The following is a 16984-nucleotide window of genomic DNA, read 5'->3' as shown; positions in this document are numbered from 1 at the left end:
GCCATCAGCCATTAGATGGAGCTCATAAAAAAGAAATACACTGCGTTTTGTGCTCACACCTTACATAAGGGATCTCGGAGAGACGGCTGCTTTGCTGACTGCTCTGTGCACAGAACAGCCCATTGCATCACACACCTTTTTATTCGCAGGAGTTATTTGTTTGAGGAAATACTTTAACTCTGCAAGCATTCAGACTCAGCTTGTGGACGTTTCTTATGAAACAGTGTTGGTGTTCATTATTTAGGTTCATTTGTGGATAAATCTCAGCTGTTCCTGCCATTAAAATTCCCATAGATGTGGCTGCTGTTTATATTCTTTTCAACAATGAACAAGGAAATGGGAAAAGTAGATCTCAGCCATTCCATACGTATTTGTGAAGGTACTGGATGGCATCAGCTTGAAGCAGGGTATTTAAAATGGCCTTCCTCTCATTTTCCCAAACCAAACAGTGTCCGCATTTGTGCAAACTGCATTTAAAGCATAAATCATGAATACATGCTAACGTGAGTTTGAGATGTGTTTCTTTTTTGAGGCAAAGATGCTGCTGTTAGAGGAGCGGGGCACTTGCCTTGCCCTCAGGGCCATGCTGTCTCAATGGCTCCCGGCACAGCTGTGCACCTCCACAGCAGTTTGCAGCATTTTTAAAGGTTGTTTTTTTTTCGGTGTGTGAATGCATTTACATCTTGGCAGGAAATTCATTTTGTTCGATTTTTTTTCCAGCTAATCCATTGCCTTCTGTTATTGATTTGTAATGCTTTCATTTCCTACTCCTTAGCAGCCCATTAGGATTCCTGGCCCATTTTCAAGCTGCTTACTTCACTGCAAGGGCAGTTGTATAAATCAGCACTGTCCATGGGATGTGCCAAGGTGGAATATCTCAGCTTTTGACAGCCTCCCATCAGCATGCATTGTGTAATGGTTTCACAGTATACACGTGGTGCTTGCCTTGGGTTGGGATGGGATGGTGGATCCCATTCTGTCTCCCCACAACACCCAGGCAAGTATATGCAGTCTGTGTAGGATGGTGAAATCTGAGGATGTACAGTAAATGCGAACGGTCTCAAGGGGAAAGAAATACTAAAGAAATACTAGTCATGTTTGATAGAAAAAGGCTCCATTTCTTTGTGTGCGGATAACGATGTCAGGATTTGATCGTGCATAATTACTCCTAAATTTGTCACTAAATATGACATCTGCACAAAGCGGTGGAATTTACATTCCCTGAAAGATGAAGGTCTTCACAAAAAGTGTGCCTTGAGTCACTGACTCTCATTTCCTTTTCTTTTTCCTCCTGTCAGTATGTTGGTAAATGGGAGTATAGCTTTGAGGTAAGTTTGGAAACAGCTGCAGCCCCTGTGCCAAACCTTAGAGTAGTGCATCTCCTCGTCCCCTGCAGCAGCACAGTCCTCTCCTTGCAGGTATCCCCAAAGCCTCAGCTGTTCAGGTAGCAACTCACTAGTGTCAGGATGCCAGTGCTGTGCTTGGAATACACGTGTTCATCGAGGCACGCTGGGAACTCAGGAATATTTACAGCTTGGCATCTTCGGAGCTGGTTTCATAGAATCAGAGAACAGCCTGGGTTGCAAAGGCCCACAGTTTCAACCCCCCTGCTGTGTGCAGGGTCACCAACCAGCAGCCCAGGCTGCCCAGAGCCACATCCAGCCTGGCCTTGAATGCCTGCAGGGATGGGGCATCCACAGCCTCCTTGGGCAACCTGTTCCAGTGCGTCACCACCCTCTGGGGGAAAAGCTTCCTCCTAAGATCCAACCTAAACTTCCCCATCTCAGTTTAAAACCATTCCCCCTTGTCCTATCACTGCCCACCCTCACAGTCATTCCTCCTCCTGCTTATACGCTACCTACAAATATTGGAAGGCCACAATGATGGGACTGAACCTTAGTCCATGGCTGTGCCTGTCTGTATGTGTGCTCTGTGCATGTGAGCTGGCCCTGTGAGTGGTCACAGTGCCATCTGACAGCAGGGTATCACAGTTAGTCCCCCCCCTCCCCTCTAACAGCACTGCTGTTAGATTGACCTGTCTTGCTGCTATGGGTGTCTAGTCAAAGACTGTGGCTTTCTCCTTTGCTTCTCCTCCTGTTTGCTGGTTTTGTTTATTTTCACCACTTTTCTGTCATGCAGACCCACACATTTCTCCACATAATCACCCAGTCGTGCCTGACACTCAGCAGGATAGAGGATGGCACCCATGGTCCCACCGTGGAGGCTTGCAATGGCAGCCCCTTGCAAATGTGGATGCTAAGGAACTACACCAGGCTGGAAGTCTTTAGAAACATTTTTTACAGCCCCACTGATTATTTCCTTTAACAAGCTGCTGGAGGTTGGTATCTGAATATAAAACATCTAATGCAACATCTAATGGGCTGAGGGATTTCCCATCAGGGCAGTCGTTTGTGTACATTGCTTAGTGTGAAACAGCACAGCTCTTGTGCATCTGGTTGTGTGTGCAGCTTGCTCTGCATCCACCCGTGCGTTCTTAGCTTTGAGTGAAGCAGAAATTTCAGGCCGCCTTGTATGAGCGCTGTATTGCCTCGTAATTAATTGTTTCCCAAGCAAATGAGGCCTTTTTTTTTGTAGTAGCATCAATAATGATAGAACACAGAAAGAAAAAAGATCTATGAGACAGTTGAAAATCCCAGTGATATGTCAGTCTAGCACTAAATTATACACTGAAAGGAAGGGAACAGCTGATGAAGGCGGCGGCAGCTTTTTTAGACTTCTTTTCATTTCTGGTTATAGCAGAAAATGATAGCTGGTTAATTGCTCAAAAACAACGTGAGTGAAGAATCAGTGGCGCTCTGAGCAGTGCTGTTTGGTAAACAAGCTAGTTCTGTTCTCTCTGCTCTTTCCTCTAGTAATTAGAGAAGAATTCCTTATATTCCTCACTGAATGCATGTTGGATGGCCCCACGGTGATTTCTTACCCTTTGTGTAGGGTTTTCTTTGAGAAGTGCTTCATAGTTTGTTTTAAACCAAGGAGCCAACCTCTTAGGATGAGCCAATGAAATAATCATCGTAATAAGGAGTGTTAGGATGTGACATGTCGATCCAGGATGGACTGCAGTGTAAAATTATATGGTGTGGTAGCCCAGGTATGTGTCTGCATATAAAACCAAGCAGAGAATGTGTTGTGGTTGTTAATGGAATCTGTTCCCTTGGCTGTTCTGGCTAGGGCAGGGTTATAACCCGCACAGAGCTGCTGCAAAGAGCTCAGACTTAGTCTGCAGTGATACGTTCACCTTCCCTTGAACCCTATGTGTGTGTGTGCTGCAAGTGCTCTTGAGCAGATTATTTCAGGTAAGGATGTTCAGCTTCCTGCTGTCCCCTTCTGACTCTCCCACTCCCCAGAAATAGTGCAGTTGTGTCAAATAATGAAAGGGACGGGTGTCCCGAGAAGAAAAAATGCGATGAAAAGAGAAAGATTATCACCTGTACGACGATGTTGTTCATGCGGTGCGTAACAAATTGAAGTTTGCCTTTGAAACATAGGTTTTCCACTAGCAATTATTTCTGAACTAACCCCAAGTGGCCTGAAATGCGTATCCGTTTGGGTTGTTGGAGTCTGAATTCCTGAAAGCTGCTGCTTTGGGGTGATGTTCACATATGCTCACCGGCATACTTTGTGTCCCATCCGCTGTGTGTGGCTGGGCAGCAGGTAGCATGGTGGGGATAGAACCACCCATGGAGCATTTCCAGCTGTGATTCTTGCTTCAGCTCTTCCCCTTCTCTTTGCAGAAGCTCACCCTGAGGCACGTCAACAGCAACCAGTGCCTGGACGGGCCATCGGAGGAGGACAAGCTGGTCCCCAGCATGAAGGAGTGTGCGGGCGGCCGGTCCCAGCAGTGGCTGCTGCGCAACATGACGCTGGGGGCCTGACGGCACGGCCCGGCCCCACGGCTCCTGCTGACATGCAGCCCTCAGGCCTACTGGAAACCTCTCGCCCACAGGAGGCCCCAGGCCTGCTGGAAAATACAGCCCTGTTGGAGGCCTCACACCCGCAGGAGGCCCGCCGAGCAACAGAGCGTGCTGTGTTGTCCTCCAGCAGGGCTCCACATGCCCCCTTCAGACCCGTGACTGCTCAAAAGAAGTGCATTGGAGCTTATAAATATCAAAACCTGCACCGTTAGCAACGCGAATGTCCTCAGTGACTGTTTCAAGAGAAACCTGCGTGAAATTTGGTTGGAGAGGTTGGTGTGTGTGGTACGTCATGCTGCAGAGCAATGGCACGGCACAAAATGCCTTATGGAGCTAATGGTGCTGGGAATGACAGCCAGTGGTTTTACAGCCCCCGTGTGTTGGCACCTGGCTTTCCTGGCAATGCGATGGGATGCTGGCGGTGGGGAAGCCCTGTGCTGGACAGGCCACTGAGGAGGTGCGTGGAGTTTCTGATGCCAAGAGACAACGGGATACCCACGTGTGTGTGTTTGAAACAGCAGCAAAATGGAGCGCGTTCATACACTGAAATTAAATGAAACAACAAAGGGGACGTTGGAACATTGCTAAGAAGGAGTGACACGCGTTGAAATCTGCAGTAGGAGGGCTGTGTTAGGGTTAGGGCCTGCAACCTCACACCTCACAGACTTAAAGGGTTTTTGCTGCTTCCACTGAATTGGTCCTCTGTGAAACAGAGACCAGGTGTCAGGCTGGACCCAACCTGCAGCTACTGCTTTTGAGCATCCCTGTGTCCCTGCATCCCACGTGAAAGGCAGTCGGGAGCGTTCCTCCAGGGATCCCCTATCACAGTGGGTAAAACTGTGGGTCAGGTCCGGCTCCAATAGAGATGGCAAATGCTTATCTATATTTTTAATAATTTTGTGGCTTAATCATTTTGCTTTGTTAGCATGGTTATTAAAGAAGCACTGATGATGCACGGTCATGTCGGAGGCATCCCAGGAGCTAATGTGTCGGCCTGTGGCTGGGTATGGGAAGGTGAGCTATCAACAGCAGTATCATTTCCATTGGCCATCACAGCAGAGATTCATGTTATTATGGATCAGTATTCTCATATGTAGATAGCAGAGCTTCGTAGGCCATTCATATTTTCCAGATACGTATCATTACATGAAATCTAGAAGCCTGTTCAATTGAGAAGTGTTTGCTGCACGTGCATGGGAGCTGCCATGTCACTGCAGCTGGCATGTCCATCCCGACAGCCCCGCTCAGAGCGCTGTCAGGCACTTCCAGTCTCAAAGTTCCCCCAGAACTATTCAGTATGGCCTAAATGTCATCAAAACAGAGGATGGCTGTCGTCTTTCTTCACCAGAACAGCATACAAACATCACAAACAAAAGTAAACACCGATCTCCATGCAGACTTTTTTAACTATATCTCCTTTCCAAGGGGTGTTCTGGATGCACAGCCACTCAGGCTGGTGGGTGGTATATACTATAAAAAGATGCTTTTGCTTGTCGTTGCAGAAGTAGAAGTTATGGAAGGTCCTACAGCATCCGTGAGCAATAGGAGCGTGCACTCGTGGTGCCAACTGATGGCTGCCTCCCGTGTGACTGTCGCTGACAGAGCATCCCCAGTGCACGAGGTGGAGGCTGCTGCACCTCTTAGGGGCTGTGTTTATATTGGGAGCTTCTCCTGGCATCGATGCTTGAAGGTGCTGAGAGGTGCAAGCAGTCTGCCATTGGTTAGGCTTGAGGTGCAGTCTCAGAGTGGCTGAGACTGAGAAAGTACATTCTGACGTAGTAAAAAAAGCACTGAATTTAACCTCAGATACAGTGGGTGTCCCTGTTGGCTCGAATCCCAGACCTACCTCCTTGATGAGGGGTCGGATCCTGGATCTGCCTCCTTTGACAGAATATGAAAAACCCCCGAGTCCTCCCAGAAGAATTTCACATAAACCCCTTGTATAGAATGAGGTGGTAGTGGTGAGGGGCACCTTAAATGCTGGTACAGCGTCAAGGGTGACAAGTTGTGATGTAGGGAATGAATGTAAGTTTCTGAGTGCTTGGACCCCAGTCCTTCCTCCATCTCCTAAATGTCTGTGTTTCCTTGGCAGATAATTTGAGCTCTCTCCTTTGGTTGTGTGCCCACAAAGGGGAGCATTCAGAGTCACGGGCCACATCTGATAAGCACGGTTCTGTTTGGCACCCCGTTCATTAAATACCTCCAAAGGGTGTTGGGAGGGCTGGCTTCTATTTGCACAGTGTGTTTAAAATAAAGAGAACTCTATGAATAATAAATATAATTATTTTAACATTTTCACCGGAGAATTGCGTTAAGAATGGCAATGATGGAGTGAGGGCCAGGGGTCATCAGCACACTGCGAGCCCCAGGAGGCAGGAGAAACCAGGCACTAATGGGGCCTGAAGCAGTGAGGTGTTGGGATCTGACCAGCTAGACCTGGGCTGGTGGTGCTGGGTGGGCACCAGCAACATCCTTGGCTTTGTGTCAGCGCTTCTCCAACACTTGGTCACTTGCATCAAGGATTGCTGCTCCAGCAGGTTACCATCCCTGCTTAGTTCTCTTCTCCGCATTCAGGCCAGCTTGGTAAGTGGGCCCTCATGAACACCTGGGGCACGCAGCTACTGGGGGAGCAATGGGATTGTGGTGGGCTTTGGTGAAGTGGGAGATGGCACAAGGCATGGCGGCTTGGGGCCTTGCTTAGCGGCACTCCGGCATGAGTGTGAGGATTAACTTAAGTTTATAAAGGTAGATTGTGGGTAAAGAATTGCACATTTTAAATGTCGTAACAGTTATTAAATGGCATCCTGGTACTCTTTGCTGTACATTTAAATATTTATACATTTTTGTAGAATTAAAATATACTGGTTTAGTTTTCTTCTGGTGTTTCTGTCTTTTTTCTCCCTAAGTCCTTTGGTGGTGCAGTGTTGGGTTGTGGCTTCGACTCCATGGCAGGGGCTCCAAAGAATGCAATCCCAAGCACTAACAGGCCGCTAACGTGGTTATGTCAGGTTTTACTTCAGTTTCAATTCTTGTCTAAAGCTAATCTTGTTGGTGTTGACCTTGTGAGGGTGAAGTTGTGGTGTTAAGGGGTCAGGAGAGGAGATGTGGCCTTCATCTACAGCGTGTCACAGAGACTGGCAAAGACACATAAGGAGAGAGGAAAAGCCACATAACTCTTCTCTCAAAGCCTACCTGAGGTTTCTAAGCCTGAAACGATCCAGATTGTCTGCAGAGAAAAAGGTATTTGTGTGTTTGCTTCTAACAAGCTGCAGTTTGTATCAAACACCCATCGCACACACACACGCCATTACAAAAAGCCCGTCAAGTCGCTACTCTGATTATTAAACTATTTGGCAGAGATGCAATTAACTGTAGAGCTCACGTTAATTATAGAATGTGAATCATTTAGATGAATCATAAAATAATCTATTTGTGAGTAATGAGCGCAGGCAGAGGTGTGTTTCTTTTTGCGTTTTGCAGTCAGGGTTGGTAATGGGGCTATAATTACAGCCAGGGAAACAACCAGCATCTCATTTGTCATTAAAAAGGGAAAAAACAAACCCAAACCGTGTGTTTTGTGCTCTTCTTTTGAGGTATGTGTAGGAGTTGCATGGAGATAAATGCTCCCGGGGATCAAGCCCTGAAGGAAATGGCCAGGAGTTAAATGTGTTGCATGTGGGGACATCCAAGCCTGCACGAGCTGTCCCAGACCTGCCTGGTGTCACCCACCATCCCTATAAGACGGTGCTCAATGGGATAAGTGAGCAATGGGTTCAGTCCGCACAGCCAGCACGACTGCTCTGCTCCGAGCCCCAGCCATCTAAGGGGAGCGATTCCATTCATTGTGCCGCTGCCGTGAGTGCGAAACGCCCGCTCCGTCTGCCGACATCTGCCACAGGGGATGAGTCACTGCTGGAAGTGATTACATCCGTGCTCCTAAATTCAACCCTCAGCGCCGCAGCCGGGTTCTCCTTTCCCTGCACGGCTCTGTCTGGGTGCTGCACTCACTGCAGGGCGGGTTGGTGGCAGGGCCGTGTACCAAGGGTTGCTCCCTGCTCACCCCAATGGCTCTGTCTGCACCTCCCCGGGTCAGGGAAACTGAGAGCAAATCGGTGTCTGGCTCTGTGTTACATTGGAGCTGAACCTTGTGGTCTTCACGACTAGGGGATCCTAGAGGGCTTCTCCAACCTAAGGGGTCTGTGATTCTGTGGGCACGTTTCCTGTGCTCTCTGGTGGCAACGAGTGGTGATTTTGGTGGACATCAAGCAGGCTGCTGGCAGCATTGCCTTCCCTGGGGTGCAAGGAGGTGCTATTGGAGCATTATTGCCTCATTATTGCCACTTCTGGAACATTTTCTTTTCCTAAGATCAACTGGCTTGTGTGAAAGCACTAGAAATAGCAGGGCTTGCTTTTAATCAAACCAGAGCAGTGAGGGATGGAAATGTATTGAGGTTCTGACATCCCGGGAGCTGCAGTGGGAGCTGCACATTTCTGAAACATATCTGAGATGTGAGGAAAATGTATTTTAAATCACACGGTTTTGAAGCGTAGCAAAGCTTTCCTTGGCATTTCCTAGGTGCAAAGGCAGAACGAAAGGAAGGATTGATATTCCATATATATAAAACTATGAACGTTTGGAAAGCCCTGAGGTTCGGAGCAAGGAATGAGCGAACAAAGCACGTGTAGTCGGTCCTGATTTCACACTACAGGGGGAAGAGAAGCCTTGCCGTGTGAAGGGCTGCCCACATCCCAGCACAGTGTTGCACGGTGAGCTCCTCAGGGTCAAAAGGGCTGCAAAGCTCCTGGCACCCAAAGGCAGCAGGAAGCTCTCCACAAAGCCACACTTCTCTCTGTTTATTACTCTTCTCCTTCCTTTAAGCTCTTCCAAGAAGCCCGGCCACATCCAGCATCACTCACTGCTCTCCCAGGTGCCAGGAGCAGATCCAGCTTCCATCTCTGCTCCGTTATTTAGGGTGTGATGGGGAAGGACTCATTTGCAGACCTGTCTGTGCTGACATTTCCAGCAGACAATCGGGTGTATTTTTAGCTGCCCACGTTCCGGAGCTGCACATTTCTGTGAGGTGTGAATTTATTTAGGGAAGAATTCATGGTTTGAGACTTCAAATAAGCAGCTCATAAAAGCCTACAAATGACCCCAGGTCGGCTCTCCTGCACTGCAGCTTTGAAAATACATTTCTAAGGGAAGTCGGAGTGCTGGAAGAGCAGACACTTCTTTCTGCTTTTGTTGCTCCTGTGAAGCTTTTTCTTCCATCAAATGTCAGTGCTGTGCCGTGCAGACTTGGTGCTGCCCATGGGAGGACATGGCAGGAGCTGAGTGGATGGGGTGGGTGCTGTGCTGGCACCCGGTGGGGCTGCCCCCCCCACTCCCTGTGCAATGCTCCCCCCCACTCCCTGTGCAATGCTCCCCAGCCCCGCTGTGCTGATTTCTGGCTGTGATTTATGCTTGCTTTATCGGAAAATGTGAATGTGCAAACAGCGCCGATGGGAAATGTAAAGATCATTTGAATGCCTGTCTTCAGCTAACAGCCATTTCTTGTCTGTAGGAAAAGATGTTTGCTGCATTTCTGCTGTAACTGTTTATCTGAAATGAAGATTGATTTCATTTTCTGAGCGCGCTGCTGGACTTCTGTAATTGGCTGCCTCTTCCATGCTTAACTTGTGTGCATTATGGGTCCGTGCTGAGCTTTTGCATTACTGAATGGCATTTCATAGAATCCCAGCATGGCCTGTGTTGCAAAGGCCCACAGTGCTCATCCAGCTCCAACCCCCTGCTGTGTGCAGGTCACCAACCAGCAGCCCAGGCTGCCCAGAGCCACATCCAGCCTGGCCTTGAATGCCTGCAGGGATGGGGCATCCACAGCCTCCTTGGGCAACCTGTTCCAGTGCGTCACCACCCTCTGGGGGAAAAACTTCCTCCTAAGATCCAAACTAAACCTGCCCTGTCGCAGTTTAACACCATTCCCCCTTGTCCTATCACTGCCCAGATCCATCTGGCCCTGTAAGCAAACGAACAACAAATGCAGACAGAATCAGAAATGTATCTGTGGCGCAGAGCACTGCCTGTTGGTTCCATGCAGCTCAGGGCTGATGTGCCAAATCTGGGCACAGCTCCTCACCTCCATTCGTAACACAGTGAGCCATGGGGGAGCAAAGGGATAAAATGATGGGGCAGAAACGTAAATGATGGGGCACATCGCTGGGAGAGACTTTAAAGAAGAGACGTGGTAGAGCTGGTCTGAACTTTAGGATGTCTCTCTCAGCCTTGCACTTCCTTAGCTGCCTTTATCCCCTGATTTGAGCTTGTATTTGCTTATGAACCAATCTGATGATTCACGGTGGAATTTTCTGTTCTGCAACCTAAGAACATTTAGGAACTCGATTTGAATTTGAATTGGAAACCCCCACATGGGTTTCCTGAGTGGCTTTGCATCCCAATGAGTGTTTCCTTCTGCTGCCAGCATCTCTGTTTGTATCAGCAGCACACCTAATTGCTGAGAAATAATCCGCTTGTGGTTTGGATGGGAAAAGGGTTCTGGGTTTTTCCTAATGGCTGGGATCACTGCTGGGATCCGGGCTCAGCTGGGAAGCCGGGTATGGCACCTTGGGGCACGGAGGGAATGAGAGCTTGAGTCAGTTCCGCGGTCTGGAACTTCTTGGCCTTGACCTCCTCCTTGTCACCAGCAGCACTCTGATGCTGAAGGACATTGCTGAGCATCTGTCATTCTCTTCCCCACTCATTGGTTCCTTACCTCATCCCAAGCCACAGGAGACAGACGTTCTCACTCTCCAGGAGCAAGGATTTGGTGCACCGAATTGCAGCAATTAGAAGGAAATAACTTCCGTTGTACTGATGCGGCTCCTGCAGCCACAGCATCGCGATTCGTGATGTAACCAGCGACAGGACGGCGGTGATGGCCTCACCTTGCGCGGGGGAGGGTCGGGCTGTGTTTAAGAGGCAGTTCTCCAAAGAGCCGTCGGGCCCTGGGAATGGGAAGGGGGTTAGTTTGCATTAGCTGTCGTAAAGCTCTCTGAAATGTTCCCCGCAACCAGGCGTGATTTCCAGTTATATTTTTGCTCCCGGTTTGAAAACGTGCCATGCGTGGCGGTGCGATGTTCGCTCTGACGTGTCCCCCCCGCAGCCCCAGCCGGGCGCTGCGCTCCGGGTACCGCCGCTGCCCCCGGGGTCGGGTACGGAGAGAAGGACCGCTCCCCCCGCGGTCACCGCACATCGGGGCTCTCCCGGCCGCGCTGCTCAGCGCTCACTGCTGCCGGCAGCTCGAGTGCACAGCGGCTACGAGCCGCCCATCCCTCCCTCCAGCTTTGCCCTCCGTGCGTTTTGGTACCCGGCGCGTCCCGGAGCGCATCCCGTCCCACCCCCCGTCGCTCCGCGGGGCACTGCGGAGGAGGAGGCGGGGACGATGCGCGGAGGGGCGGCGCTGGGAGGGGCGGTACCCGCACTGCCCGGGGCCGCCCCGCTCCTCTTCTGCCGGCGGCTCCGCGTGGGTGGCGGCCGCGCAAAGCGGTGCCTCCGCGCCCGCAGAGCGGCGGCGCCGGGGCGCGGTGCGGTGCGGAGCATGTCGGCGCTGCGGAGGAAGCTGGGCGATGAGTACCAGGTGGTGAGCACCTCGGCCAGCGGAGGGGGGCTGCCTCCGCCCCGGGCGGCCCCGCGGGGGAAGCGGCAGCGCTTCGTGGATAAGAACGGGCGGTGCAACGTGCAGCACGGGAACCTGGGTGGCGAGACCAGCCGGTACCTGTCCGACCTCTTCACCACTCTGGTTGACCTCAAGTGGCGCTGGAACCTCTTCATTTTCGTCCTCACCTACACCGTGGCCTGGCTCTTCATGGCCTCCATGTGGTGGGTGATCGCCTACATGCGGGGCGACCTGAACAAGGCTCACGACGACAGCTACACCCCCTGCGTGGCCAACGTCTACAACTTCCCCTCCGCCTTCCTCTTCTTCATCGAGACCGAAGCCACCATCGGCTACGGCTACCGCTACATCACGGACAAATGCCCCGAGGGCATCATCCTCTTCCTCTTCCAGTCCATCCTGGGCTCCATCGTGGACGCCTTCCTCATTGGCTGCATGTTCATCAAGATGTCCCAGCCCAAGAAGAGGGCTGAGACCCTGATGTTCAGCGAGCACGCGGCCATCTCCATGCGGGACGGCAAGCTCACCCTCATGTTCCGCGTGGGGAACCTCCGCAACAGCCATATGGTCTCAGCACAGATCCGCTGCAAGCTGCTCAAGGTAAGTCGCTGCCATAGAATCGTATCACAGAGCCACAGGATGGGGTGGGCTGGAAGAGACCTCAGATATCATAGGACCACAGAATGGTTGGGTTGGAACCATGAAACATTGGGTTGGAAGGGACCCCTCAGCTCCAGCCCTGCCGTGGGCTGGCTGCCCCCCAGCTCAGGCTGCCCAGGGCCCGTCTGTGACCTCAGGTACCTCCAGGGATGGGGTATTGCTGCTCTGAGCAGCACCATGGCTTCTCTGCCTCTGGGTAAAGGATTTCTCTTTGAGACATCATCCCCGTAATGTTTACATTCCACACTGTCACATGTAAATACCTATCAGATACTGGATTCTTTCTCTGAGAGGTAACTGCTTTTTAGCTGGAATTGCTTGGTGTGTATTTTCAAAGGGACCTGTTTGCCTTTCTGGTGCCTTTCTGTGCTCTTGGAGGCTCTGGCTAGAGAGAACTTCATTGCTGTGGTGCATGAACTTAACAGAAAGCTGAATGTCAGGGTTAGATGTACAAAGCCATGCTAATGGCACTGCATGTCTAAGGAAAAATAAGTGTGAGGCATTACCGAGGAAAACTGACTATCTGTTTGAGACTCATTGTGGTTTTATATATAGGTGAGCTGAAATAAATGTGCAGTGGGTGGAAAGGGATGGCTTAGGTGATGTTTGACACACGCAGAGCATCCTGCACATTTCCTGGCTGTGGGGGACGTGGTGCTGGGTGCTGTGGGAGCCCCGTTGTGAGGCAGCCCCCTCTGCCTGTGAGGGATGCTCTTGTTCCATCTGCTGCACCCAGCCCCAGCAATACGCAGCTGCCTTTTGCTTGGAGGCATCTGAAGGTGCAGTGCTTTCACCCCGATGGGTATTGCTGGGAGGGTTCTGTGGGCAGCATTGCTGCTTCTTGCACCAAGCAAGGCCCCCACTGCATCCCAAATAACGGGGCAGTCCATGCCCAGAGTGACGGCAGAGCCATGGGGGCAACTGAAGGCATCTGCAGGACTCCTCTGGCTCCTTCCCAGAGGGTTCGGAGCTGGGATGGTGTCAGGGATGTGCTGAGTGGACGCATCCATTGCTGGTCCTTTCTTTGCTGCTACAAGCAAACCCCAATTGTTGGCTTCTGTCAGAAGCTGGATGGTGGCACAGTGTGCACTGAGCCCCAGGAGCAGCCCCGCTCCTTGGAGTGCACCGTGGTGACCCCCATGCCCTGCACATGGAATGGGTGGTGTCCGTATGGCTTCAGAGAGGCTGAGTGGGTCCCTTTTGTCACGGGTGTAAGAAAATCCCAGCTCTGTTTGTGTCCGAATAGAACGATTCCTATGGGATTTGGAAAGTTGGAGCTTACCCTTGGTGTGGCTCCATGCAATCTGTGCAGCTTTGAAGCTGCCTCCACGGAAGTCCTGCTGGGTGATAAACGCTGCAAGAACCCGAGGGCAGAAGGCTTTGCTGCTGGCTTTTGGTTCTTTGTTTTTCTTCTAAATGTGAATGGTGCCGCGGTGGCTTTTCAGACAAAGGGTGATCATTGCCCGGGGACACAAACTGTGCATTGAAAGTGCTCCTCTGGGAGCTCCGTCCATGGCACCGCAGTGTGTGCTCAGTGGAGAGCAGTGCGGAGCTGCACCTGCTTGCTATTGCCTTGCTGCTGCCCTGCTGCTTCCCACGTTGTTCTGCTGGTAGATGCTATAGACAGTTGGAAAGCCCGACAATTGCTTTCTTGTTATTTTTTTTCTCCCTGCTAAGAAGACGGTGTAGGAAAAAAGCAAACCGTAATGGAAAATGCTGAAACAAAGTTACTGCGGAGCCTCGCTCGTGGCCGTGCTCCTTTTGCAGATTGGATCTCCGTGGCTGTGAGGAGCTGAGAGGAGCGCTGGCAGCGCTGTGCTTTGGTGCCCATGTGATGCTGGGTCAGAACATTCCCCCAAGGTCGTTTTTCTCCACAAGTGTATTGACCAGAACAGCAAAATGGTACATGGTGGGGGTGGTTATGCCCTGTGCTGAATCCTGCCTGGAGCTCCGGTTGAGGAGCTGCAGTAAGGGCACAGCAATTAGCCTGTTTTTAACCTTTTCCCCATCATTTTCTTCCTCCATCAACATGTCAAACTGGATACATTTCCTTTTCCAGTGTCCTTAAAGTACCACATTCTCTTTAACACCCATTTTTATCGATCCTCTCTCGGTTATGATGTCTGTGGTATGGAAATGTCTCTTTGCAATCAGCACCTCAGCCTCCTTCACCACCTCCCGTCCTCGGGTTCCTGCCTGCACCCGCATCTCAGGCAGCTCCCTGGCATCCTGCTGGGACGGTGCTGCTCCTTGCCCTGCCTGCGTGCTGTGCTGGCTGCCTTGCCCATCTCCTGCCTGAAAAGCAGCAGACTTCTCAGGAGGGAAGGAGCCTTTGGCTGCCAGGCAGATGTTGGTGCAGATGTGCTCTGTGTGTTCCTTGGCTCTGTGTGAAGCCGTGGTGCTGGGCAGGGCGATGTGGGTGCGATGGGTCTCAGTGCTCACAGGTACAGCTGAAAGCCCATTTCTCAGCTGGAACTCCAGGGCCCTGGAAGACATCGTTGTTTTGCTGGGATTACATCTTCCGATCCAGCCACGTTCTGTGAATATTTTAAAAATAGAAACCAAATCCCAGCGAGGAGCTTAATCCCTTTCTGTTCTGCTCTCTCCCCTTTCCTGCAGTCTCTGTGCAGCTCCCACCCAGCCATGGGGCTCCATGGGGCGCGCTGAAAGCAATGGTGGAAAATGCATTTCAGGCAGCAATGGAACCTTATTGTGGGTCTCTACGTACGGCGAACACAAATTCATAAAGCTGTTCTTAAACCCAGATAGAGACTAATGGGAAACTGTGTAATAAAAATAACGATTGGGAAGGAGTGTAATGTTCTGTTCCTTCCTATTCACAGCGCCGCGAGGAGAAATAAAGAGTGAGGAGTAAAGCGGGAGGGAGCGCTCGTTAGGGCTGCGCTCGTTACGGCTCTCAGCATGGTCTGTGGGTGCCGTGTGAGCTCATACCTCGATCTGGGGGATGAGGCCTTCCTCCCACCCTGACTCCTCTCCCTCTGCCCTCCCCTAGTCCCGCCAGACACCCGAGGGTGAGTTCCTGCCGCTGGACCAGCTGGAGTTGGACGTGGGCTTCAGCACAGGGGCTGATCAGCTCTTCCTCGTCTCGCCGCTCACCATCTGCCACGTCATTGATGCCAAGAGCCCCTTCTACGACCTGTCCCAGCGCAGCATGCAGACGGAGCAGTTCGAGATCGTCGTCATCCTGGAGGGCATCGTGGAAACCACGGGTGAGTCGTGGAGCAGATGCTCCGCCACGCAGATGTCACCCCGTGGGGCTCACTGCAGCTCGGGCTGCCTGCTGAAGGCCATGTATGATTCACATGTCAGTGTTTCCAGATGGCCAAAGTCTTATTTTCATGGAAAGTTAAAAATTATTCAGCAATTTTTCTTTTTTTTTTTGAAATGAATTTGTTACATCCAAAGTGAAAATATTCAACTGATTTTTTTTTTGGAAATGTCTTTGTTACCAAAGGAATGTTCTGTGCGAGGTGGTAAAATCCCCATTGCCTTTCTCAGTGACACTGGCTTGTGCTCGGGTAGGATTTCTTGGAGGGCACAACAACATGACACCATCAGATCCTGCAGCATCGCCCATGGCAAGGTTGGGTGTCCTTTGGCATCACCCCATGGTGTGGTGGGGTGTCCTTTAGCATCACCCTCTGGTACAGTTGGGTGTTCTTTGGCATCACCCGTTGATACGGCTGGGTGTCCTGCAGCATTGCTCAGCGGTATGGTTGGGTGACCCTTGGCATCCCCCCATGCTACTGTTGGGTGTCCTGTGGCATGGCTCAGTGGTATGGTTGGGCATCCTGCAGCCTGGAGTATTTGGGTGTCCTACAGCACCACCTGGGCACTGGAGCTGTGGTCAAGCCAGGGTTGGAAGCTGCTGCCACAGCCTGCTTTACTTTCTGCTTTCTGGCTTCATCCGAAAGATGCTTTGTGGGGATACTTTGAATGCCTTGACCATTTTTCCAGCATTTCTGTGCTGCACAGCTTTGCTCACATGGCTGCAGTCCCATGGAATCTCAGGCTGCAGCGTTGCAGTAACATCAGCCTTCAGCACCAGCGAGGCCATGCCAGCAGCTATGAATCCTTTCTGCTTTTCAGGAAGACTGCTGTGCATCGCTCAGCTGCCCGGTGCTGGGGCTGCCAGGCTGATGCTGCCCAGGGGGGACCGTTTCAAAATGCTGCTGCCCAAAGAAAAGGGATTTTGTAAACAGGAAGTCGTGTGTTGTTTTGCTCCATAGAGGTTTTAGTTTTTAACGCAGACATATGCAGAACAAGAAAAACAGGAGGTATTTTCAGGATTTATACAGCCTAACTCGTGTGAGCTTGCAAATGTTGTGACCTAGTTTTGTGAGATGAGGTGGGTATTGGGTAAAACTGAGCACAGTGAGTTCTATCTTGATGAGACGTGGAGGGATGAAAGGGTTTTAAAGGATCTTTAATACTGTGAGTAGAGGAGGAAGGCCCTGCAGGGCGGTCTGGTGGTGTCAGGCACACAGCAGAGGTTTGAAATGCCTTCTGCTGGTGTGGAAAGAGCGGTGGAACGAAGGGGCCAGAAATAACTCGCAGTTGTTCAGAAGCTGGGCTGCTATTTTTGGTTCTGTATACAAATGTTGACTGCTTTTCAGTTTGCCTGTGAGAACGAGAAATGTGGAAAGCGGGTTCTTTGTGCCATTAACTCAGATTGCGTCACCAATTGCTGGAAGTATG

The 16984-nt window shown here is 51.0% G+C and overlaps 2 protein-coding genes across 5 annotated transcripts in view; both read left to right on the top strand.

Annotated features, from left to right (window-relative positions):
• Positions 1 to 6807, top strand: part of GALNT13 (polypeptide N-acetylgalactosaminyltransferase 13) — a 67988-nt gene extending 61181 nt beyond the window's left edge. For all 4 annotated transcript variants that reach the window (XM_072341577.1, XM_072341578.1, XM_072341576.1 and 1 more), the window contains exon 13: positions 3753 to 6807. In XM_072341577.1, coding sequence (XP_072197678.1) covers positions 3753 to 3893 — 141 coding nt within the window. In that variant the 3' untranslated portion in view covers positions 3894 to 6807. The remainder of the gene's footprint in view (positions 1 to 3752) is intronic.
• Positions 6808 to 11414: 4607 nt separating this feature from the next.
• KCNJ3 (potassium inwardly rectifying channel subfamily J member 3) overlaps positions 11415 to 16984 on the top strand; it is a 29972-nt gene continuing 24402 nt past the window's right edge. The window contains exons 1-2 of the mRNA XM_072341169.1: positions 11415 to 12205; positions 15279 to 15495. Coding sequence (XP_072197270.1) covers positions 11528 to 12205; positions 15279 to 15495 — 895 coding nt within the window. The 5' untranslated portion in view covers positions 11415 to 11527. The remainder of the gene's footprint in view (positions 12206 to 15278; positions 15496 to 16984) is intronic.

Source organism: Excalfactoria chinensis, chromosome 7 (assembly GCF_039878825.1).
Source record: "Excalfactoria chinensis isolate bCotChi1 chromosome 7, bCotChi1.hap2, whole genome shotgun sequence".
Taxonomy (NCBI): domain Eukaryota; kingdom Metazoa; phylum Chordata; class Aves; order Galliformes; family Phasianidae; genus Excalfactoria; species Excalfactoria chinensis.
Note: the sequence above shows the minus strand (reverse complement) of the source record. Positions and strands in the feature narration are given on the sequence as shown.